Below are 27069 nucleotides of genomic sequence, written 5' to 3' on the forward strand. Positions count from 1 at the left end.
TAGTTTGTGTAGTATGTTGCAATCACTCAACATATTTGCATAGTTAATTCGGTATTGTATTTGTACTTTTCTCATTCAGTTCTATCTCATCATTGCGGGATTCACTTTAGTAAAGGCAATTGCAATCTAGATACTTACAATCTTTCATTAGATTAGAATCTAACTTCTTTCCTTTTTTTCATAATCACCAGTAAAGGAAAGTAAAAAAAAGATTTTAAAAATATATTTTCTTAAAAGACGTGGGAATGGCACCTTTCCCCATAATTATAAAATAATGAAGAGACCAGTGCTAGCTCTTTGATATTCTATTTGTATAGTGTGTTTACATGTTTTCTTAAGTTAATGTTATGGTTTTACAAAGTAATAAGCTAATTCTTAACAAGCAAAAAGTCAAATGTGAAAGACACCATATCTTAGACTTTGACCAGTTTTGATTTCATGTTTTGCAAGGTACTCTTTATCAATACGACATCTCATACTGTATGGCAAGTTTCTAGCCAAATTTGATTAGCTTCAAAAACTTGTGAGTGTTATTCATCTAATCTATACTTTAAAATAGAGATTTCATTTTGCTTGTATATGGTTACAAACAAATTCAATTTAGCAAAATTAATATCATGCATTATAAAAGGCACATTAAGTTCTCATGGAGGGGTATCCCCCCTCTTTAAACATGAGTAGGTGCTACCCATGAGAGAAATTTGTATATCTCATATTATAGAAGAGGGTTTCCTATGAATAATTGAAAAATGACCCACTATTTACCTTGCTTGCTAGTTGAAAGAGAAGAAAAGAGTAAGGGATAGGAGTGAGAGGAGAAACCTTTTTCACTTCTGCCGCTCAATTAGCATACCCAACAGTAAATCCTATTTTAGACATGTTAGGTAAATACTGTATTCCTACTACTTTAGATGGAACGAGTGTAGAATAGGAGAACAACCCCTCATATCCTATTATCACTTTGCCAATCATGAAATGCATCTGAGAATGAAAGAGGCTACCCAAAGATGTATTGTTCCATCCAAGTGGGTCTCTTAGGAGTCTCGTGTCGCACTATTGCACAACTATTCTCTTCCCAAGTAATAGGGTATACTTGTCTTTCCCTCATGATATGTATTATCATCAACCTTTGGGTAGATAGATGGAGAAGAGAGCCCCCCTCTCCTTCCCTGCTTCCTTTGTGTTTGGCAAGGACTCCCAAAAGGGCAGGTGGAATTACCAATACTCACTTCAAATTATCTAATAAACAGAATCCCAAAACTTAAAAACCTTACTACACATGTCAACTTAGTGTTACGTTAAACCTCGATCAAACTCTTTACATTGAACCTCGGTTATTAGTGAACACCGGATTGACCTTCTTTGATTATGGAATACAATTTTCCCTTCTTCCTAGCGCCAAGATATTTGTAAGCTGCGAAGCCGTGGTCTAGAATCGCACTAGCACAGGGACGTTTTAACTAAATTTCCACAGCCGGATGGGGAAGGAATGAATCGATCATCGTTCTCTGAAAGGGGGACGATGATGATGACGACGATGGGGTGTATCGCGGTTCTCAAGTCGACCACCACCACAGTCTTCTCTTCTTCTTCTTCTTCTTCTTCTTCTTCTTGTTCTTGTTCTTCTGATGTTACCACATCCATCCCCGAATTCGATCAATTCACGGCGCCCTCCTCCCGCAGGAAGTTGAATTGCAGGCCTTCTTCCCGGTGCTGGCATGATTGCTTGAGGCTCCCGGACTCCAAAGGCGGCCGCCGACGGAGAAGCAGGCCTGCCAAAGGTTCCTGGCAATACCACCATCACCACCATCGTCATCATCAGCCCAGACTCTTTCCAATGTGCTCTATGAGCTCCGATCAAGATAATTTCTGGGATCAAGCCGAGGGCAAGAAGAAACTCGGCGAAATTGAGGACATGAGGGATTTGATTTCAGAGGCCAAAAAGCTGAAGGATGAGAAGAGCATTCCACAAGAGAATACAGCTGCTGGCAGCTCTGATGCAGAGACGGCTAAAGCTGAAAAGCTAAGCGAGGAACTTGCCAGAGTAAGTACGCTGCATCTCTAGTGAAGGAACTTCCATTGCCGCCTTTATTTGATCAGCTTATTTAAAACATTTTCTCCTGTTTTCACCTGTTTCATGTGCAGAAGTGTTGAGAAGACTTTGTTGATAGCAGCAGTTGGTGTTTCTCATATTCTCACCCACATTATACGAAAATTTGCTTGATTCTATGTCTTCCATGTCTCTTAAAAACTGGACTGTTGAAAGTTCTGAGCGCGTATAAGGCTCTCCCAGAAATGGGAGTATCATGGTCGAAAGATCTGACAGAGTGGAAGGGACCACACTAAAGGTACCTCTGCTGATAGGTTCTGAAACTGACCTCTTTGTTGATAAGAGAGCTGCTCCTTGTACATTGTTCTGTCTAGAACAGAATCCTCAGTTGAGACTGGCATAAAGTGAGTTTTAAGGGACTTGATCAAATATTTGACCTGCAAAACTGATTTGCCAAAAAATACAAATTAAATGCTGAAACGGATATTCAACAGATACAAAACCTAGATAGACAGACCTAGTCAGAAATTCAGGTACATGTGTCATGTTAGGGTGTACGTAGCCATTGCACGAAAAACTTAATCTTGCAAGCAAGAAAAGTTAGGGGATGTCATTATCATACAGACAGATGCAATAATGGTTCACGCATGACATCTGATTGTATAAATATCATTACACAACGCAGTTGAGAATTTTCTCATCATCTTGGACAGCTGGCACCCAATTGACCCCAACAATTGGTGCCCCTTGTAGTATTTTTTAACATTGTATTCTAATAAGGTCAAAGTACACTGAGATATAGGCTGATCTCCTTCAATCCTCAATACAAATGGCTATCATAAATGACCAGCACTGCTTGGGCACAATTTGGCCCTTGATTGTACAATAGTTTGAACTAGGTTGGGGTCTTCAATGTCTTGCATGTGGGCCACAATAATGCCTTCAGCTGCCACACTGAGTACTTGGGTCTTAGATCCAAAGGTGGTTGTGGATGTTGAGAATAGCAAACGATGCTAGTCCATAGAGGCTAGATGTATGCCTTGAAGAGGCTAGAAGATAGACAAATGATGTATGCTCTAGGAAGAGATGTTCAAAATCCCATATGCACAGTGATGTACAATGGTACTATCCAAAAAGCTATAAAGGCATGTACTTGACACTCATTTCAATGGTATGGTACTCTCAATTGAGTCACTCAAGATTGTGTTTATGAGTCCAAGCTAATCTATCTTGGAACCTAATTCACTTGAGTTACAATTTCTTATTCTGATAATGTATCGTGTGTTTGACTTATGTCCACCATAGCCGATCTAGTTCTAGATTCGTGTTTCTCAACATGGTATCAGAGCCATGGTTGAGCTAGATAGCTAGTGGACGCATCTTACTTCTTCCTTGCATACTTTAAATCCTTCCTATTTCGATTTTTCTCCTTGTACATGCCATCAAAATCCTATTTCCATCTCAATTTCTTTAAGCCATCTACACATCCATTGTCTTGTACGAGGTGAATGAGCTCAAGGAAGGAGGTGTTGCTCAAGAAAATTAGTTCGAGGTTCGCATTGGAGGTGCTAAGTAAGGCGGTAGCTTACTGACAAGTTAAGGGCCTGCTTGTGAAAGAAGTTGGGGGATAGCTTAGTCCAATAAGCAAAGTAAAAAGACAAGTAGGAGGTGAAGGCCCTCTCAAAAGTCAGAGGAAAAGATTGATCAGATCGATCACTTCTCAAAGAGGATAGACTGAAAAATGAGAACCGTGGAGTTGTTGCTTGGAGATCTTTTGATCATAACGATCGCTCAAAGCTTACAGACTCCAAGGTGCTTAGAAGAGCAGAACAGTAGCTACGACCCATATTTTTTGATGAATATTTATTTGATCCTCCCAACCTCGAAGTTTATCATTAGAATACCTATCTCGTCCTCTAGCCCTATCTAGAATCCTCATCAGAGGATCGTTGATTCCTTCCCATTCGGTCTCCTTGGACTCAATCTCAGAAGGTTCGGTGGCAGAGATAGAAGCTTCTAACAATGAGCAAGATGCAGTGATGTGTGATGACGATGGTGGTGGCAAGATATTGCAGGAAAAGCTCAAGCTTGTCGGGTGCATTCATTAGAAACAAGAGATCCTTCCACTACCCAGTAGTTACTCTTGGCTGAGGAGTACTGTTGCAGAAGGAAAGAGAGAGAGAGAGTTGTGGGTGATACTAAGCGCACCGAATCACAAGCTCACACAGCTAGCTTTGGGTTTAGAGAAGTGCTAGAGGAAGAGAAAGCAAAAGATTGAGCAAGAGAGTAGGAGCTTTTAATCTCTGAACACTCGCTGCTCTAGTTCAGCCTCCACAACCTGTAGATCGATATTCGAATAGTGTTGCTTGAAGCAGCTCGCCGGCTGCAACTCGATATTCTCTCCATTCTGTTTTTTTTTTTCTAAAGTCTAAACTTTAGGTTGAAAAAAAATACTCATAACTAAATTAAACCCCATTCACACCTCTCCCACACTCTACTCAATTAAACTCCTTTCAATAAGTATCTAGGTCATTGAGTGTCTATTGAAACTAGTATTGCGCATCCACTTCAATATCAGTCAAAGCATTTTGTAATCGGGATTAGACACTGCCATTGTGTGAAAAGCCAACCGGTAAGACTTTTCCACATTTGAAGTAATTTGGTTATACCATCCTAAAATGTCCAATGAAATGTCAAGCCATGTACTTCAAATTCCAAAATGCATGTATCCCAAGACCAATGCAATGAATCACCAAGCCATACACTCTACTCAATTAAACTCCTTTCAATAAGTATCGAGGTCATTGAGTGTCTATTGAAACTAGTATTGCGCATCCACTTCAATATCAGTCAAAGCATTTTGTAATCGGGATTAGACACTGCCATTGTGTGAAAAGCCAACCGGTAAGACTTTTCCGCATTTGAAGTAATTTGGTTATACCATCCTAAAATGTCTAATGAAATGCCAAGCCATGTACTTCAAATTCCAAAATGCATGTATCCCAAGACCAATGCAATGAATCACCAAGCCATGTATGTCAGAGAGAATCTGCTAAGCCAAAATAATGTATTCATGTGTATCCATCTCAAGTTCATTAAGTAGAAAGAATGTGTCAAGAAGATTAGAGCAAAAAGCATGTACTATACATCAACAAAAGGAACAAAGAGTATAACCAAGGTAAAGAGTATGAAGATGAAAACTAAGAAGACTAAGGAGTCCAAGAACATTAAAGACTGTACCAAAGAGTGCGAAAGAAGCACAAAGAAGATGAAGAAAATATTCTCCGCTGCCGATAACAAAAACCTTCCCATAGTGGATCTTGTTTCCCATAGTGGATGTAAAAACCCTACCAAGATGTAAAGTTTCAAGCCTTAACTTGAGTAGGTTGCCAAAGAGCTAGTGTCCTGGTCCATGTTCACATGCAGGGGGAGCAAAAGTCAACAACGATAGAGACTCATCATTTGAGGGGGGGTGTTGAGAATAGCAAATGATGCTGGCCCATAGAGGGTGTTGAGAATAGCAAATGATGTTGGCCCATAGAGACTAGATGTATGCCCTAAAGAGGCTAGAAGATAGACAAATAATGTATGCTCTAGGAAGAGATGTTCAAAATCCCATATGCACAGTGAGGTACAATGGTACTATCCAAAAAGCTATAAAGGCATGTACTTGACACTCATTTCAATGGTATGGTACTGTCAATTGAGTCCCTTGAGATTGTGTTTATGAGTCCAAGCTAATCTATCTTGGAACATAATTCACTTGAGTTACAATTCCTTATTCTGATAATGTATCGTGTGTTTGACTTGCGTCCACCATAGCTGATCTAGTTCTAGGTCTGTGTTTCTCAACAATGGAAACCTTAACGGTTGCTGCAAATTAGAGTTTTAGCAGCAATTTTTTCAATTGCTCTTCACCAATGGCTGTAATATGTTGAGAATTACGGAGAGAATGTCAGATGATGAGCAAGAAAATTAGTTGAAAGGAGTATCCTTCAAATGGTAGCTTTGATAGCAATTCCTATGGCGCCGATAGCTTAGAAAGAGGGGTAAAACTCTAGTATGATTAGCAAGCTCTCCTTTTCTATCACCACCTCTCACTGAGGTGGAGATGGAGACTTGCTGCCCCTATCCTATTGCACTATGCAATCAGTTGTCGCCTCTCTTAGAGCTCATCCGATGATGACTCTATCCTCCCTCGGCCTTCGAATGCTCAAATGACCCTCAGTGAATCCCCAAGCAACCTTCTCTCAGCTTACACGAGTAATTTTGACAAGTGGCAAACTTCTTTTGCCACTTGCCAGCCTTCTACTTGTAATTTGCAGCTTTAATTAATTTATTTTCAGAATTTAAATCTTGAAAATTAAATAATTATCCATTTGACCTTGCCAAAGAATTGGTTGGTGTCCATGCACCATTAATGTCCTAACCCTTGTGGGGCATTTAATTGTCCCATTAATTGGCCTTGGACTAGCATTAATTTATTAACCAATGCCTAGTTCAAGAATGTCACCATTGGACACTTGAAGGCCCAATTAATGGCCTAGACCCTAAACTTACACGAAGCACCCACAAGTATTTGCTTGGCATAACTTTGTACAACTTTTGCCAATGTCATCCACTATTCACTTGGGTTACTTAAGCCGTCACCGTGACTTAACTGACTTGCACTTCACATATGCACAACTTAATAATGTCAAAGCTAAGCATTAAAAATGCATGTCCTCGTGACAGATCTCACCTGTAAAATCCTTGCAATCATCTCTGATTGCACTGTAAGTAACAAAAGCAAAGCAATTCTAAATGGAAAAAGCATAGGTATCATAGTTAAAGAACATTGGCTCTTGCTGTTCATATTATACTATTGTCAAACTCATATTTCCAACCAATATAACTTGGTCATAATTGACCAAAAATGAATCATGATTATTGTCAGAATCACATGGAATGCATTCATTAACTCTAAACCAAAGGTGTTCTAACCAAATAACCATAGTAAAGTGTAAACTAATCATAAACCATTGATTACTAATGATCATCCACTAAAAACCAGCAACTGATAATCAATATGTGATGATCATAATTTGATGCTAATGTATCATTTTAGAGCTCTATATCCATCTATATACCATTTGTAGTGAGACCAGTACATTGAATAGTCACCCCTTGGCAAACATATTGTTAGCAAATGGTACCTTGGATGCATGATGCTGAATACATTTGAGATCCACTATACAGTAGAGCTGTCTACCACTGGAAGAATGGAAGTGCTACTTTCCTGTTGGGTATTAGACAATGCTTTGGACCCTTGCTCTACTGAACCTAATTGAGTTCGATCCAAAGTTGGCTCTAACTAAAAAGCATTGAGGTAAAGCTACAACAACGTAGAGTGGTCTCCCAAGTCACTCTTTTTCATCCATTTATTATCCATTTTTGAGTACTTTTGAAACTTCACCAAATATTTGTTGGAAACTTTACCTATGATCTTTCTCTCTTTATGTGCCACAATATACTGGTTTATCAAGATCTCATCCAGCTCCTCAAACCTCTAGTTGAATTTCATTAGATACGTCCTCTTGCACATTATCATGAAAAGGTCTCAACAATCTAACATGAAAGTCATTATGTCCGCAAGTGACATCATCGATCTTCTCCGACACCTTGAAGGACCCATAATAAGACATACTCAGCTTTGGATACAATCTCTCTTTGTCTTTCATCTTTTTCAACCTTGTCTTTCTAAAATGTAGCAACACATAATCGCCCTTTGCAAATTGCAAAGCACGACTATGGCGATTAGCCGCTCTCTTTTGCTTTTCTTATGATCTTTGAAGTGCTTACTTAGCCTTCTCATAGGTTGCATCTATGTTCTCCACATACTAATTGGCCTCAAAGATCTTATCCTTAGTGTGCAAAATAGGCTTTTCTTGTGATCTTTGAAGTGCTTACTTAGTCTTCTCATAGGTTGCATCCATGTTCTCCACATGTTGATTGGCCTCAAAGATCTTATCCTTAGTGTGTAAAATAGGGGGTACTTTCTTGCCACCCTCCACTACTGCAATCGATCTATGCATTGCTTTATGATATGTAAACTCTACTAAAGGCAAGTACTACTCCCATTGTGACCTATGCTCTAACACAACACTTCAAGACATTTAAAAACATGGAGTTTACCTGTTCGGATTGACCATCTCTGTGTGGATGGAAGGATGAAGAAAATTTTAGTACGGTATCCATGTTCATAAATAACTCCTTCCAAAACAAATTGGTCATTTGTGCATCCTGATCATTAATGGTTTACTCTAGCATGCCATGATATTTAACCACATGTTACTAAAATAATCATGCCATATGATTACTGAAGACAAGGGAAGTAACCTAAACGAGAAAGCACTTTCATTCCTGTTTGACTCATGTGTCCCAACCGGCCATGCCACAAAGAAACACTTGGCTACTCGGTCACGGCAACAATATGATTACTCACATTAGATACATGGAGAGGATACAAAGTATCGCTTTTACCACCTCTGGCAATCACTCTAGATCCCTTACAGATCTTCCATTTTCCATCATCAAAGGTGGTATGAAAACCATCATCATCTAGCTGCCCTGTGCTAATCAAGCTTTTCTTAAGTTGAGGTACATGCTATACATGCTGAAGTGTGAAGATAGAGTCATGCTGAAACTGCAACTGCATATTGTCAATATCTGCAATGTCGCATGCATAGTTGTCCCCAAGATGGACAACACCATGTCAACCCCTTGTATAGGTAGATAACCACTCATGATGAGGGGTGACATGAAAGGAATCACTTGAATCGAGAATCTAGGTATGCATGTCATCATCTGTATCTGCAAGTAAAGCATGTGTACCAAAGTGTGAAGAGACCAAAAGGATGCCATTCCCATTGTCACTGTCATGAGTGACTACATTCACCTCTTCAATTTTGACATCTTCTTGGGTTGACCCCCTTTCTTCTCTTCCTTGCTATCATCTGTCTTCTTGTCCTTTCCTTTCTCTTTCTTACATTTGTAGCAGTCACGTTTAAAGTGACCCTTCTTGCTACAGTGATGGCGTTCAACATCTTTGCCACGTGATTTACTGCGTCCCTTGCTATCAGATTTGCCTTTCTGCTGTGACCTGCCCCTAGTATGCAAAGCACTAGAAGACTTACTTGATGCATTGTTCTGCCGATTCATTTCTTTCATGAGTAGAGCATTCTCTACATCAGCATGCAAAAGAATTGCATTGGAATTACTCATAGCAGTCCTGAATGTATCCGAACTCTCTAGAAGAGTGCAAAACAAGAACGTAGCCTTACATTCTTCATCAATCAAGAACTTCAAGGCAACCAGTTGGCTGAAAATAGAGTTAAACTCACTCAAGTGAGTAGACATTGCTGTATCCTCTTTCATACGCAAATCCATAAGCTTTTTCAGCCAATACACTTTGCTTGCAGCACTCCTTTGTGCATATAGTTCTTCCAGTCGAGTCCATATAGCATATGCATAATCCAAACCTTCAATGTTAAACAGCAAGGCATTAGAAATCGATAGCTCAATGGTTGAGCGTGCAAGCTCATTTAACTCATCCCAGTCTTCTTGTTCCATATCTGCGGGCTTTGCCCCTTTGGTCTTAATCAGCCTCGCTTGCTTCTTCTGCAACATGATATTATAGCACTATTTTTGCCAAACTGCAAAGTTATGTGCTCCTTCAAGCTTCTTTATGTGCATGAGATTACTGCTGTCACTGCTGCCAGCCATGATTTTCGGCCCAAATGTGACCAACAAATTCAGCAAATGCAGGCCCAAACTGTCACACAAGTGACCCAAGGTATAAACAAGTACCAACCAACAATAAATGACCATGTAGAAGCAAAGATTTCAGATCTATAATTCAATTTTCAGAAGCATCAAACCATGTGCTACAGCATTCCACGATTGATTACAGTTATTCCAGGGGCATATACATCACATTACATGAGAAATCCCAAATTTTAGCCGCAATTTCTGTTGTACATGTACCCAACTGTTGTGTCTTGCTCGCACCAAATCTGGACAAATCCCCAAAATTTTCAAGTCCGGTGTGCACTAATTTCAGTGAGATTGAAAGAATTTCACTAAAATGTGAAAAGCCCTGAAATTCCCGGGCAAATGTGCACCAATTTTGTAATTTCTGAGTCAGGTTGTCCAGTTCTGCGTTAAGGTTCCCAAATCCGGGAAAAGCCCCAAGTTTCTGGGTCTAAACCTGCCCAAAATCTTGACTGTGGCTTGGTTGCATACAAGATATGCAGGAGACGAAGTCTGTAACCAGCCTTCCTTCCGTGGATGGGTGGTAAATCCTCGATTACAACTTAATTACAGCAGCAAACAATTAATGCAAATCTGAAAATACAAATTTACCTACTGATCTTGGACAATGCACACCCGATTGTCCCCAAAATTGGCGCCCCTTTCGGTATTTATTTAGCTTTATTGAAGAAGAAGTTGTTTACAATGGAATTCTCCTGATCCCCTTCGCAATCCAAACTCCCCTTGCTGTCCAAAGTGACCAGCAAGTCTTCAATCTATTTTGCCCCTTGATTTGGGCACCTAGTTGACCTTCACCCACTTCATAGATGATGGAAATGCCCCAAATTCAATGGCTGGCTAGTCCTCCACTTGAATTTAGTTGAAATTCACCTTCAGCCCTAGTTGAATCCAAGTCTTGGAGCTTCCAATTTTTGGTACGCTTCTCGAGGTTATTGCTAAACTCTAATTTCTGTTGTAAATTAGGGTTTAACAGCAGAGAAATATGCAATTTCTCAGTCTCCAAGGGTCCAAATGCTGAGATCTTCGAAGCAAGGCTATGAAATGGTTGGGAGATAAGAGAGAGAGATGTAGAGAGAGAAAATTCAAAGTTTTGTTGCGAAGAATGACTGAAAATCAATCAAATGCAGCTGCTACCTTGCCACAACAGCTTCTAGATGCAAAGAACTGAAGAAAATCAATCATTTATTGCTGTTGCCCCATCTCAACAGCCTGTAGATGCTGTCACCTGTTGTTGATTGGTCTTGTCTTGCCCTTGGCTTCCTTAGAAAGTCCTCCAATGGCTGTAAATTAAACCAGCCTCTCCTCCCTCTCTCTTGCAGGCTGAATACACTAAAAATGCGTCTCCAGGCTCTAAAGATGTTTTTTAATCTTGCATGTGTTGGGAATAAAGGGCCATCGTGCCTTTTATATGTGCACGGGTGTGAACACACCCTTAGCACATTTATACTTTTATATATATCTATCTAAAACCTAAAGAGGTACACTAGTCTTTTGTTTTGAACATAAGAGGGGTCGTGCTCACTCTCCTTTTTACTGCTATCTACTCTCTGTGCGTGTTATTCGTCGCGCTCACTCTTAGCTTAGTCAGGCTCCGTCAAACTGGTATCAGAGTTGTGGTTAAGGTGTTTGCGCTTCTTGGAGTCCGTGCATGTCATCTTGTTATTGTTCTTCCACGTTTTTAGTCAGGCGATAGTTCCAGGAGTAGGTCAAAATGTCACTCGTGCAGTCAGGCGCAGGTCAAAATGTCAAAACGTCACTTGTATAGTCAGGCAGCAGGTTCGACAGTAGTAGGTAGGTCGTGGGCTGCAAGAAACAGTCACAGGCGACAAAGCGTAGGAGAAACAGAGCACGGTTGGTGAGACGGGCTGCAAGCCATGGCACGCGACAGGACGGGACGGGCTTCAACGAGTCGTCCCGAACCTGACGGGTCAACGGACCCACGTAGGTCACACAAAGGTTTTTTTTTCCCTTTGATAAAAAAAAAAATCAAATCTTTCCCTGCGTGTAAGCACAGTTCAGAATTTTGGGCAGATTTGTTCAAAAAATTTGGGGATTTTTCCAATTTGATGCGAGCAAGACATAACAGTGATATTTATCTCAGAAATTGCAAGAATTTGTGACATTTTGCCTCCGACATTTGGGGCTTTTCATGTACATCAAGATTTGGGTTGAAATTTACCCAATTTCTCGACATTGATGCACATTGGACCCCGTGAAATTTGGGGTTTTTGCTGTTTGGGCGAAATTTGTGTGCCATTTGGTCATTTTATGTACATGCGGGTTTAATTCCATGGAATTTGGACATCTAGCACTTGGAAAAATTTGGGGGTTTTGCTGAAATTGCTCTATTTTGGCTAAATTGGCCTATTCTATGCATGCCAGAGACAGTGCAGATGTATGGTTGATGCTTTGAGCACAAAAATTTTGGGGCTTTTGACTGTGTCAAATTTTGTGCCCGTGGGTACATGTACAACAGAAATTGCAGCTAAAATTTGGGACTTCTCATGTAATGTGATGTATTTGTCCTTGAAATAGTTGTAATCAGTTGTGGAGTGCTGTAGCACAAGGTTTAGTGCTTCTAAAAATTTATTTGCAGATCTGAAATTTCTGCTTTGTGGTTATTTATTGCTGGTTGGTACTTGTTTGTACCTTGGTCACTTGTGTGACAGTTTGGGCCTGCATTTGCTGAATTTCTTGGTCACATTTGGGCTGATAATCATGGCTGGCAGCAGTGACAGCAGTCATCTCATGCATATTAAGAAGCTTGAAGGAGCACATAACTTTGCAGTTTGGCAAAAACAGTGCTATAATATCCTGTTGCAGAAGAAGCGGGCAAGACTAATTAAGACCAAAAGGGCAAAGCCCACAGATATGGAACAGGAAGACTGGGATGAGTTAAATGAGCTTGCATGCTCAACCATTGAGCTATCGATTTCTGATGCCTTGTTGTTTAACATTGAAGGTTTGGATTTTGCCTATGCTATTTGGACTCGACTGGAAGAGCTATATGCCCAGAAGAGTGCTGCAAGCAAAGCTTATTGGTTGAAAAAGCTTATGGATTTGTGTATGAAAGAGGGTACAGCAATGTCTGCTCACTTGAGTGAGCTTAACTCCATTTTCAGCCAGCTGGTTGCCTTGAAGTTCTTGAGTGATGAAGAATTGAAGGCTATGTTTTTGCTTTGCACTCTGCCAGAGAGCTGGGGTACATTCATGACTGCTATGAGCAATTCTAATGCGATACTTTTGTATGCTGATGTAGAGCTGGTATGGTACTAAGCAGGTTGCAGTATATGATGACACTTCACAGGGCACGTATATTGAAAATGGAGAGCAAGGCACTTCCTGTATTAGTGGACATTTTCAAGATGCATCTGGCAATGAAAATCCTTGGACAGGCAAGCTACGTAGCCATGGGTCTCCATACACTGACATGGATACGTCAGTGAGGGGGGAGATACATGAAAAGATAAGGTTTTTGAAGCCCATTGACTTTAGGATATGACTCTAGTGAGAGTCTTGATAGCGAGTTTGGCATACATGCAATGGTTACACCTGGAGTCAAGTAGAGATGTATACCGCCTCATAAGAGAGTGAAATCTAGTTCACCTTTGTGTTGCGGAGATCGTAGAGAGAGAGGAAGCTCGTGGATAGGCTTACCTACAATGGATACTCAGTGAGACATTATGCATGCATGACAGAAGTGTTGAAATACAAAGAGTCTACATCTTTTGCAGAAGCAGTTAAGGATGAGAACTGGTGCAACGCTATGGATGATGAATATGAGGCTTTGTTGAAAAATAGAACATGGGATTTGGTTGAGTTGCTTGAGAGCAAAGTGCCTATTGGATGTAAGTGGGTCTCTAAAGTAAAACGTAAGTCTGATGGTGTTGGGTATTTCACTCACGCCTCACTTACGCCTACGCTCATATCGGAGTGTCGGTGATCAGTAGGACATTGGGGCACTTTTTACTCTCGGTAGGAGAGGTTTTTTTCCCCAGACTTATGGTATTATTTCGTATGTGCTTATGACATACACTTACGAGCACTTACCGTGTTCGGGTGTGAACACCCCCCTACAACCCTAAGGTTTAAGGGTTGTACCTTGTACTTTCAGTTTACACTTTTGCAGATTATTGCATTGGGTGTCGTGCTTTACTCTCTACTGTCTACTGTTTTCTATGATGAGCTTCGATCTTGCCGTCCTCTCTCACATTTGGTATCAGAGCAGCATTGGCTCTGTTCAGCCGAGGTTCCGTTCACAGCTTAGCTCCACTCACCCTGTGGGAGCTCCCCGCTCAGTCCAACTCTGCCCGTTAGATTCGCCACGATCTGCAGCAACTCGAATTGCTTCTTGCGCCACATGCCAGACTGCCTCTAGTCCACCCTTGTGCTGTACGCTACGTCAGTTGCCTCGCCAATCTATCTGAAGCGCCAGCGGCTCGACCCGCCAGTTCCGCCTGCTGTGTCACGCTCTCCAGCTGTTTCAAGCGTCGCTGTGTCTGACCAACCGTCAACCGCTTTGCTCGTTGATTGCCAACTCGTCCTTGCTTGTCCACTTGCCCGATGTCCCGCCAGCTACTGCACGCTTCGCTCGCCAGCTTGCCTGCGATGTGAGTCGCCTCGCTCGCCAACTCGTTTGCGACGCCCGACGCCAGTCAACCCGTCGAAGGCGTGATTGACGGCTCTGCGTTTTTTTTTTTTTTTGGGTATTTTTTAAAATTTTTTTAACCTCCTGCAATTTTTGGAAGCAGGGGTTTCCATGGCACAGGCACATAATTCAAAATACATGTCAAGGACACGGTCGATGCAAATTTTTGGGCACATTCATAAAATTTTTTGGGGCTTTTATGTTTTCTGGGAACATTGGCATACGCACTGCAGTTACAGTCATTGAACGATTGTTTTGAAAAACCCGAGGCAAGGAAATTTTGGGGATTTTACTGGTACAGTGTTGCTGAATACTGATTGCAAGTTGGACTGCGTACATAACAGACGGTTTTGACGGAGTGCACCTCTGTACACTTATTGCAGAAAGTTATTTCTTGCAATTTCTGGAAATTTTCAGATTTCCAATGAAGTTCTGCTTCGACATTGCTCTTTTGCATTTTTTGGTGATTGAAAAATCATGGCAAATCAGGGAGAAGATGTTTTCACCTATGTATCCAAGGAGGACTGATTGGATGGAAATAACTATTCACTTTGGTCCTTCATGATGAAGAATGTACTTGTGGCTAAAAATCTTTGGGATTATGTTAGTGGAGAAGAAGCTCGACCTGGAGTTGTGGCTCCAGCTACTCCTCCAGGAGGACGTGCACCTCAACCTGCTCCACTTCAGCCACTTCCCCAAAGAACAACAGCTCAAAAAGCATGGGATACACGGGATGCACAGGCTTTGTCGTTGATTGCATTGGCAGTTCAGCGGTCAATCATTCCCCATATTCGTTCAGCGGCTTCTTCATGAGAAGCTTGGCTAACTTTGGAGCAGATGTTTGCAGGCAAGAACGAGACTCGCATCTCTTTCTTAAAGAAAGAGCTAGAGACATTGAAAATGGATGAAGGTGATTCTATTCAGGATCACTTGAACAAAATTTAGGACTTGCGAGAGCAACTCATGAATGTTGATGAGTACTATTCGGATGCACAGATGATATCTACCACATTGAACTCATTACCTCCTTCGCACTTGGCTTTTCATATGGCCTTAAACTTCACCATGAGGATTGCCGTGCAACCAATCACTTTTTCTTTAGTTAGTCAGTTTGCTTCTAGAGGAGGAGGAAACACGGAGGAATAGTGGTGTGGATGCTATAGCCTCTGAGCAGGCTTTTATGGCTAGACAGAAGGGCAAAGGCAGCCAAGTGAAGAATGCTCCGTAGAGTTCTGGAACTTCTGGCACATCACAAGCAAACTAAAAATAAGGGGGCATGCAAGCCAAAAAGGGAAAATGCTATTATTGCAAGAAGCTAGACCACTACATCACTGAGTGCAGAAAGTGCATTGCCAAAGAGAAGAAAAAGGAGTTAGGAATGTCTGTTTATGATGCTCCTTTCACTGCTACTGAGTCTGCGTCCTTTGTTGCAGATAGGGACTATTGTTTTTACACATGCAGTTATGACACCTCTTGGACAGATCGAGCATTTAGCTCTATTGAGGATGCAGGCACTTGGTTTTTTGACAGTGGTGCTTCTAGGCATTTTACATCTCGCAAAGATTTATTTGCATCTGTTCATGCAGCTCCAGTTGGCAAGTCTGTACAGTGTGCCAACAATGCATCATACCCTGTTAGAGGTATTGGAGAGATTGTGCTCACAGCCATTGATGGCTCTATTCTCCGTCTACAGGATGCTTTATTTGTGCCAGGCATAAAGAAGAATTTGCTTTCTATCTCTTCTTTGGCACGTTGTGGATTGCAGGTCACATTTGTGATGACCGATGCATGGTGAGAGACAAAGAACACATGATTTTGGTCTTGATAGGCACTGTATGTCATGGCTTATACAAGTTGGATGCTATTTCAGTTGATCAGTCAGCGTATTTGGCATCCACTCTTACTCTTGCTATGATACAGGCAGAGTTATGGCGTGCTAGGATAGGGCATGTGAACTTTGGCAGCTTGATGCTCTTACAGCGTACGCAGATGCTAAATAGAGACCTCTTGAGCACTTGTGCGAAGGATGTATTTTGGGAAAAATGCATTGTTTTTCATTTCCTCGTGATGTTGCTTTTCGAGCAATAGCCAGGTTGCAGTTAGTGCATTCAGATGTATGTGGGTCTATGCAAACAAAGTCATTGGGAGGATGTTACCATTGATGACTTTACTCGATTTTGCTGGGTCTACTCTTTGGTCAAAAAGTCAGAAGTGTATGATGCATTCTTGGCTTTTATTGCACTTGTTGAAAACCAGTTTGGTTGTAAAATTAAGACTCTCCGTTCGAACTGAGGGGGGGAATACATGTCCTCTATACTGAATTCCTTTTTGAAGCAAAAGAGCATTGTCCATCAGTACACTACTGCTTATACTCCAGAGCAGAATGGGGTTGCAGAGAGAAAGAATCGGTCACTCATGGAGATGGTTAGATGTATGCTAAAGGCAAAGAGCTTGCCTCACAGTTTGTGGATGGAAGCCGTCATGTGTGCTTGCCATGTTTTGAACAGATGCCCCACCAAAGCTTTGAAGAAAATTACACCTTTTGAGGCTTGGAACAGCCGGAAACCCTCTGTTGGACACTTTCGTACCTTTGGTGCCTTGCATATGCACATATTTCAAAGGTACTCAGGAAAAAGTTGGATAACAAGGCTGTTAAATGCATTTTTATAGGATATAGGAGTGAGAGCAAAGGTTACAGACTCTATCATCCTGTTTCGAAAAATGTTTTTGTCAGTAGGGATGTACTATTTGATGACAAATCAGAATTGTCCCTGGCATGTTTAGACACATATTAGGCTGCCCGTGATGTATTTGAAGGGCTGTTGCTCATTACATTTGGTGATTCAGCTGGAGTTTCAGCAAGTGAACTCAATGTTCAGCCAGCTACTCCTTTGGAAAATGCAGAAAATCAGCCATCGGCTGATCTGAATATTCAGCAAAGTGCTGAAACTGAAATTCAGCAAGAGCTTATGCACAGTCAGGAGGCAAGACAAATGACTAGATGGTATTTACAGACTATGAAAGATAGTCATCTGGATGCACCCATGGCTGGTCGTACTAGAAGGCAAGCTCGTATGCATGATACTGCACATACCATGGAGTTTGTTATGGCAGCAAGTACCTTTGATTAAGAAGAGCCTGAATGTTTTGATGATGCACAATAGAGTGTGCATTGGATGGCAGCAATGAAAGCTGAATTGGATTCTATCACTAAGAATCAAACATGGGATTTGGTGTCTTTGCCATTTGGGAAGAAAGCCATTGGAACAAAATGGGTCTACAAGCTGAAACGGAATGCAGATGGATCCATTGACAAATACAAGGCAAGGGTTGTAGCTAAAGGCTATGCACAGAAAAAAGGCATTGATTATGAGGAGACATTTGCTCCTACTTCCCGTATGACGACCATCAGGTCTATGGTTGCTTTGGCTGCTCATTATGGATGGACTGTGCATCAGTTGGATATTAAAACTGCATTTTTACATGGGGAACTTCATGAGGAAGTATATGTACAGCAGCCCATTGGTTTTGGAGTTGAGGGCTTGGAACACTTGGTCTGCAAGCTGAAAAAAGCTTTGTATGGTTTGAAACAAGCTCGTAGAGCTTGGTATGCAAAGATAGATGCTTTCTTGCTTAGCCAAGGGTTCATAAACAACTCATTTGAGTCTATCCTTTACGTATGTAAAGAGGGGGGATCCATGTTGATCATTTGTCTTTATGTTGACGATCTCTTGCTTACAGGGACACATGCTGATCAGATTTCAGCATTTAAACAAAATTTGCAGCAAACTTTTGACATGTCAGACTTGGGGTCTTTGCATTATTACTTGGGCATTCAGTTTATACATGATGCTAGAAATATTGGGTTATCACAGTCAAGATACATTGGTAAACTTCTTGAGAAGTTTGGCTTACAAGATTGCAAGCCAGTTTGTACACCAATGGAACTTGGACTTAAACTGCCATTACATGATGACAGTGATTTGTTTGATATACACACAATTCTCAAGTAGTTGGATGCCTTATTTACTTATGCAGCACTAGGCCAAACATACAGTTTGCAGTTTCAGCCTTGAGCAGATATATGCATTAGCCACGCATGTCACATTGGCAAGCTGTTAAGCGTGTCTTCCGTTATTTGCAAGGTACTAGATCTCTTGGATTGCTTTATGCCAAGGGGGGACCAGTGCAGTTACATGCTTACAGTGATTCTGATTGGGTTGGTGATTATGATTCACGTCACTCCACTAGTGGCAATTGTTTTTTTCTTGGCTCGTCTTACATTATCACTTTGTTAGAGAGAGGCTACATGCAGGTGATATCAGCCTTGTCTATTGTCCTACCACCAGTAATGTGGCAGACATCTTCACCAAAGCTCTTCCTCGTGAAAAATTTAAAGCATTTCGCCATGCTCTAAATTTGATCTTCGTTGGTGGCGGATGATCCTTGTACTCTTGATCACTCTTTCCTCCAGGGGGGTTTGTTGGGTATTTCACTCATGCTTCACTTACGCCTACGCTCACATCGGAGTGTCGGTGATCAGTAGGACACTGGGGCACTTTTTACTCTCGGTAGGAGAGGTTTTTTCCCCCAGACTTATGGTATTATTTCGTATGTGCTTATGACACGCACTTAGAGGCACTTACCGCATTCGGGTGCGAACACCCCCCTACACCCTAAGGTTTAAGGGTTGTACCTTGTACTTTCAGTTTACACTCTTTCAGATTATTGCATTGGGTGTCGTGCTTCACTCTCTACTGTCTACCTGTGCTGAGCTTTGATCCTGCCGTCCTCTCTCACAGATGACGTGTGTGTAATAAAATCGATCAGACTTAGTTGGTACTGTTAGACTAATTCTCTTTACACTACTTGACTTAGGTTGTAGTACATTATACTTTGTGTTACTTAGTTAGAGTAAGCGTGATGAATAATGAAAAAGAAGAACATTGAGAGCAGACCACTCTTTGTTGCCCCTATCTCTCTCTCATCTTTCTAACATGCTATAAACCTAACATATTTTGCCTATCATACTTAATCTTCTAATAGACAATGCATGTGGGTACGAACTGATCTACATCATATCTTAATGTTGGCCAATAGCAAAAGTGCTTTACTGCCTTTACTATAGCATCAATGTCTCTATCCTCTACATAAGCATGACTTTCTATTGCCACTTTTGGCCTCAATTGCTTTGTCACATAACCATCCATTCATCATCAATAAGCTGTCTTTAAGCACATAATACTTATGCCTTTTTGATGATTCATTGGGTGGTTATGTGACAAAATCCCCCTAAAAGATAGTGTTTCATAAAAAAAACCACCCATTCATGATAAAAAAGCCATCTCTAAGCACACTCATCTTATATGCTTCTTAGATAACTTTGTTTTGGTCAAAAAGTAATGCAATGTTTGATGATCTGTCTACATTGTGAAATCAGCCCCCTAAAAGATGGCGTTTCCATGTACAAAGAGTACAAATTCTTCTCTATATCGTGGAGAATACGAGTCTCATAGGTCATCACTCGACGGTCTTACATTAAAGCAGTCCCAATGCTATTAGCACATGCATCACATTGCAGTGTAAAAGACTTACTGAAATTTGACAATATAAGTAGTGGATCAAAGGTTGTCTTTTCTTTCAGCTTTTCAAATGCTGAAATCTTCATTGTTGTCCATCTAAATGGAACAACCTTCTTTTGCAAAGCATGCATTGGAGAAGCAATTTCAGCAAAGGACCAAACATACTTTTAGTGGAAATAATACAAGCCCCAAAAGCTATGACTTCATGGGCATTTCACAAGTGTGGCTGACCGCATTGCCTCCACCTTTGCGCGATCCATGCATATCCCATTAGCCAATACGATATGCCCCAGAAAGTGGTTTTTATACAAAAGAACCTACTCTACTTGTCATTGATTACTAACGGATGCTTATGTAGCTCATTAGAAACTATGTTCAAGTGTTTTCTATGCTCCTCCTCATTCTTTGAATTCACTATCATGTCATTAAAGAATATACTCACAAATGCTCTATGTGGTCTAAAGATTCTATCCATTATCTGATTGAATGTGGCAAGAGCATTCGTAAGCCCAAATAACATGACAAAAAACTCATAAAGCCCAAAAGATGTCTTGAAGATTGTCTTGGATACATCTACTAGCCTTAAATAAATATGATGATATCCACTTTTCAAATCAGTATGGCTGAAAATGGCTGACCCGTGCAATAAGTCCATGACATCATCGATCCTAGGAATCGAAAACTGATTCTTAATCATAATCTTGTTCAAAGCACGATAGTCAATGCATATACACAATAAACAATCCTTTTTTTGAACCAAAAGCATTGGCAAATGGTAAGGAGATTTGGGCTGAATCAGCCCCTTTTCCAACAACTCATTAACTTGGCTCATAATCTTCTCCTATTGGGCTACACTCACCTTGTATGGTGGCTTATTAGGAGGGCCTATTGGGTTGTACTCGCCATGTATGGTGGCTTATTAGGAGGGCTATTTCCGGTTCTCAAATCTCTATAATGATCTTCCAGCCTTTCAGGTGATAGCCACCCCAGATGTGACTAAGAAAAGCAATCAACATACATTTTTAGAAATGAAACGCTGTCCTTGTCCAACTTAGATATATTCTCAACATTTTTATTATCATCTTTATCCTTGGTAAAAACCAAGTACATTGAAAGATGATTTTTCATCACTTTTGAAATAGCAGAATAAGGACACATTTACCTTTTAGTTTTACATCCAAGGTATGGGCCTTGCCCTTATACTAAAAGCTTAGAGGACGACATCTTCTTCTTGCCCTTGTTGGCCTTCTTTGGAGAGTTCAAAAATCTTGTGAATTGTGGATCCTTGGCCAACTAGGCAAAATTGTCAACTATTGCCTTCAACCAAGCCTTAAACTCGTTATCATATTCTGCATCTTCTTGCTAGTCATCAATATCTTGTGGCCTAGAGGGACCGGCTTCTTGCTCAATATCCACATTTTCAGCTTGCTGCCCAAGTTATGCGCCTTGTCGAGGATCAAACATTGCATTTTCCCCTTCATTTATTTGAACTGAATACCATTCGTTGAAATACCTTTTGTATCAGCTTGATCTTTGTGGCCACAAGACGAGATGGGTGGAGCTTATGCAAGAATTTGACTTCAAGATCTACTACAGAAAGGGTGCAAGAATTTGACTTCAAGATCTACTACAGAAAGGGTGCAACTAATATGGTTGCCCATGCTCTTAGTTGAATACCCGAAGTTAATGCCTTATACTTCTCTGAAATCTTGATTGATTTCTATCTTTCTCTCAAAAGACATTGTCAAAAAGGTCTTCACTTTGGTAAGATCTTGCAACTATTTCAAGAGGGATCTAATAGCCTAGGAAGCTTTAGTTCGTCTCTTTGTCGAATTTCTACAAAGATGACCGTGAAAAGCCATTAGTTGGTTGGTCTTTTTATCTTTATGGACCTTGTGGTTTACTTGATGAAATAGTCATTGATTGGGGTCCTAAGTTCACTAGCCGTTTCTGGCAAACAATTTTCCAAAAATTGAAAACTTGGTTGTCAATGTTGTCCTCAGAGTATTCTGAAACCAATGGATAGACCGAAAGGACAAATCAAACTTCGTCTTATTTGTAGTTACCTTGTCTTATTCCACCAGGCGAGTCCAACTAATGGACAGCTCTCTCTCTTCGAGAGAGACAAGAGATTCTCTGTGTCTCTCTCTCTCTCTTCTCTCTCTTTGCCTCTTCATGAATAGAGATAAGAAAATATCTCTTTCTCTCTCCTTGACACAAACATGAGATTGATAGAAAGTTTGTCCCAACATTAAACACTATGTTAATCATTAAATTAATAGTAGCATTAAAGTAAACATCAAATATTAAATCACATAACATTCATATTAAAATTAATGATAATTGACAAAAATCACTGACAATTAAAATACTGATACTTGGGCTATAAGAATTTAACTTTCAATGATGGTTCGCAATAGCCTTGGAGTGGCAGCTCCCTAGACTCCAATCATCAAAACCACCAAAAATCTTGCACACAAGCATCACCCTAATACAAAAAACCAGAGTATGAGTATCGGACAAAATACATACCATGTCATTGTACCCACCATCTGCAACATGTGTTCCCCCTGCATGCTCTTTTTACCAGTAGCCTCCCATACCACCCTAAATGAGAAAAGGCGTACTTGTTAGGTGTGAACCATCATAGTTCTGTAAGCAACAGTGGTTTTGTGCACGTCATTTAATCTAGCGTCTAGTAGCAAGTTGACCCTTTGATACCAATGAAACATCCCCCAAGGATCCAACTTGCACACGAGACATGACACAAGCCATATCCACAACTGAAAGGGATTGGACATCAAACTCACTTTCCAGCCATAGAGCCACACGGGATCACCCTTGAGCTTGGGAGCTAGCAACACTTTGCGTCATGACCACATCCCAAGGGTTGGCATCCCTTACCATCAGCTGACACCATCCCAATGTATGGATGCCTCGGTCAACGGGCCAAGTGTCCAAGAGTGGTGATCACACAATGAATGTGCACAATAGGGCGTGAGTCCTATAAATAGGACTCGATTGCCCTAACCTTGAAGTGTCCTTAGTGCATTCTCACTAAGTCACTTCATGACCACTGTGACCAATGCTACTAGTGCCCATCCAAACATCCAAGGACATAACATCTACCCTCTTAAGTATCAGAAAAGTAAAACATGTATTTGCGTTTCAAAGATGTTTGTCAGTATATGATATAGAGAAGGTGAACTCAACATAACATCCAAACTATCCCCTTGTTTCCATTGTCAAGGGCCTGGCGTAGAGAAGGGAAACTCAAGTAATATCCAGACTATCCCCTCGTTTAGATTCTTTACCAAGTTGAGCTGAGTCTGGGATGCATTGCTCGGGGTAATTTCAGTCTGTCAGCTCAGGCGTCACCTGCTCTATGAGGGTGAAATGCATGATACTATTTTAAAAATAAAGGATGGTCATGTGGAGCACATTATGCACCACTCAGAGATTTGGGAGCTTATTGGGAGTCTCACCGGGTTGCACATCTAGAAGGCAGTGGAGCACTAATGGTGTCTCTGCCATCCTGGCAGAGCTTCGAAGCTCCATTATTCAAATCTTAGAGGAGATTTAAGACCTTTGAATTCAGCAGCAGGAGCTTAGGCAGCTGTTGGTTGGCACTTAAGGGAGTCATGCCTGTTTTCACACTGCAGAATGGCACTCCGTGTTGGATATCTATTCATCTTTGCTTCTTTCCCCTGTTTCCGGCCCCCGCCTTTTAGAGGCTTTGTATCAATCTGATTCAGCTATGGCTCTGCTGTCAGCACCCCTGTTTTGGTACAGCCATATTGGTGAGTCCTTGTAGTTTCTTGGTTTTTTTCTGAGTACTATAATTAGTCACTCTGGTTGCAAAACCCCCCACTAAGCAACTGAAGTAATATGTCAATGGACACCCTTATGTCAGAATCACTGAAGCATGGCAATAAGTATATGAACTTTTTGTATTTCATAGCCAACATGGATGTGGTTTACGTTAAAGCACAAAATTGGTTTAAAATTACAGGTAACAGGGTGCTACTTTGTGTTGCGGCGGGGGGCCTTGCCAAAGGGGGGGGATTGGGGATGTGTGTGGAGAGATTGATAAGAAGCAAGTCAAAGCCTTATTTCATTTGTGCTAAGAAGCAACAGTGGGGCAAAGTTAAAAACTGAGTTAGCTGATATGGAGTAATTGATAGATGCAATGCATACTACATGTCATACACTGGTTTTATGAGGTGGTGGTATTGGTTTCAGAATTCATTTTTCTTTAATTGGCCAAAATACATTCCCGAGTTTTTGGTAGAAAATAATGACTACTAGCAGTTGAAAAGGAGGATAGCTACTGGCCTTGAATTTGTGTTACCTCACAGGAGAACCTTAAAGAACATTCACATGTGTAATTAAATTCGTTGCGACTTTCCAGTCCTACTGTTATATTTTCTCACGGCATGTGTTAACAAAAAGTTGTTGCTGTTACTTCACAGAGGGCAAAGGAGCAAGCTGAACGAAGGAAACAAGCGGAGCAGATGTTTCAGTTGGGTCAGCGAATGTATGGTAGGGGCATGTATGACAAAGCAGTGGAGTTTCTGGAAGCAGCCTTAACAAACATTCCTAGTGCATCGCATCTTGGGGGTGAGGTAATATATGTCAATTAGTTATGCTTGCTCATTTAATTGATGCTTTAAAGTTGGATCGATAGATCAAACCATGAGTCAAAGTGGTGCTTTTGTGACAAATCAGGTACAGGTTTGGCTTGCAATGGCCTATGAGGCAAATAACAAGCACAAAGAGTGCATTGCTTTGTATAAGAAGCTGGAGACTACACATCCAAGTAGATCTATCCGCAGGCAGGCAAAAGATCTTCGGTACATTTTAGAGGCACCAAAGCTGAAGATTTCCAAGGATGAAATGGTGTCAATACCACTTTTGGGAGAAAGTGACAGGTTAGTAGACATGTTGTACACGTCAACTTTAAAATATAATAACACAGCCTAATCATCCTGGAAGCTACTTTTTGGTACTCTTTAACTGTAGTTTAATTTCTGTCTTATGGACCAGGACTTGGAGCAAAATGTACAAAGATAGGAAGAAAAAGAATATGAAGAAAGTTCCTCCAACAAGAGACTATCTGGAGGACTGGCTGGTGTGGAAGCCCCCTAGGTGGGAACGGAGTCCGTATTTCTGGGTTGCTGTAACAATGTGGCTCACTCTTGTGGGAATATCTTTGATGTTTCAGGATTAATTTGCAGGCTGTAAATAGAATTGGTGTTAGTAATGATTCTATTTAATGATGGCAAGAAACTTTGTGTCCTCTCTTGGCATATGACCTTCAAGCTCAAAAGTAACCTTCCAAGTTGGTCCATAGTAACCTTTATAAGCAATTGTGTTACATAACCATGTGACCCCCCTTTGCATATGCCCAGGTTCTACTATGTTAGTCCAAGTGCGAAGGGTTCCCTCATCACATGTTCTAGGTCCTAACACCACCGTAGGACTTGGGCAAAAGGGCCCGTAGTTATGTCACAATTTCTTTGTTTATTGCTGGGGGCTGTGGTAGTTGATTTTTTGTTAACCTTAAATTTTGGGGCAGAAAAGCAGCTTAACAGGCTTTTGAATTTAACAAATGCTGCTGTTGTATTTTGATCAAGTTTTTGCAGTTAAAAGTTGTAGGTTATGCACAGAGTTTTCATCAAGAAAAGCCAGGTAGAAAACCTCATGATGCGAGCTCCAGCTATCACTGTATTTGTTAGACAAGTTAGGCTGTATAAGCCATTGTTTCAAATATTATTTCTACAAAAGACAGATGTATGATAGTGCTGTATTACGCCCCCACTTGTATGTTGACAGTTGGGGATGCTTGTAAGCAAAATCTATCCTTCTTTAGCTACCAAAATAAGGATAGAAGTGCTATATTTATAGTTGTTAAGTAGCAGCTGAAGTTACAATTATGGCATACGTGGAAAATACTACTTGACATGCCCTTAAACCCAGGAAACCAAAACAACAGCGCAACGGCCACCTACTCTAGAAGTCTGTGTGCACCAAAAATCTCCCAAGGTCAGGATAAAAACTTCTGGCTAGTAACCACAATCAAGAAGCTCGGGCGTTGGACCATTGGACTTTCAGCAGTGGTTACCATCCATTGTGGGAGCTATGCAGGAAACAGCTATCAAAAGATGGAACAGTATGCTCTGATACCATGTCAAGAGATATGGTAGGGTTTGTGGGTGGAAACATAGACTGTACAGCAAAGACAGACAAAGAAAACTCAAAACACAAAAGAAGAATGAAGGATGATGAACATTGAATCATGCTGAATGAATCCTGCTGATACAATGGAGCAGAGCTTGGAGTTGATTGCAGTGTCCTGGCCGATGAGCCAGCAATACGTGGAAGGAATCTGCAATGTGAAGGAGTGAAACATGGTCTTTCGTGTAGAGGTGGTTATGACGAGGAAAAGGGCAATAAAATGAAAAAACCCAACAACCACATCCCTCTCTCAAACACTCGAATGTCCGTCCCCCAAACATATAGAGATAATCATGGTAAACTTCATATCTGGGTCCTTTAGAGATAAGAGCTCTCTCTCTCTCTCTCTCTCTCTCTCTCTCTCTCTCTCTCTCTCTCTCTCTCTCTCTCGGATTGGTCTAAAAACAAACTTCCATTTTTTCCCAAATGGTGAATGGAGGATCTCCAAAGCTTGCTTTCCAACTTAAATATACAAAAGAGATGTGTGGGCTTGGTTTATGTCATGCTTATTTGTGTCGGTTCAAGAGGGGAATTGGGTGAACTTGGAACTTGTTGAAAAGGTTAGGCAGACTATCAATAAGGTTTGGGATTCTTCTAAAAAAGATTGTGCCTTTTGCAATGAAAGATTTACATGGTATTCCTTTGTGTATTTTATTTTTCATCTCATCCAAGTACTTTTTGATGGTGGTTACTTTCATCCCTAATAGATTCTAGCTAGTCTCTCGTTTCTTTTGTGGTAT

The 27069-nt window shown here is 40.9% G+C and overlaps 1 protein-coding gene across 2 annotated transcripts; it reads left to right on the plus strand.

Annotated features, from left to right (window-relative positions):
• The first annotated feature begins 1395 nt into the window (after positions 1–1395).
• Positions 1396–26813, plus strand: LOC148031798 (Tetratricopeptide repeat (TPR)-like superfamily protein). Of its 2 annotated transcripts, XR_015691949.1 has the most exons (5): positions 1396–2044; positions 24565–24717; positions 24821–25023; positions 25139–25939; positions 26072–26813. XR_015691949.1 is itself a non-coding variant. In XM_087685458.1 (4 exons), the coding sequence occupies exons 1-4, from the start codon at positions 1490–1492 to the stop codon at positions 25320–25322; spliced, it is 1095 nt and encodes a 364-aa protein (XP_087541584.1). In that variant the 5' UTR covers positions 1396–1489; the 3' UTR covers positions 25323–26813. The 2 variants fall into 2 exon arrangements, 1 of the variants encoding a protein (XP_087541584.1); XM_087685458.1 differs by having other exon boundaries at positions 25139–26813.
• Positions 26814–27069: the final 256 nt, after the last annotated feature.

This window comes from Lygodium microphyllum, chromosome 9, assembly GCF_053477565.2.
Source record: "Lygodium microphyllum isolate KBCC chromosome 9, Lygodium_microphyllum_v1.1.10, whole genome shotgun sequence".
NCBI classification, from domain to species: Eukaryota; Viridiplantae; Streptophyta; class Polypodiopsida; order Schizaeales; family Lygodiaceae; genus Lygodium; species Lygodium microphyllum.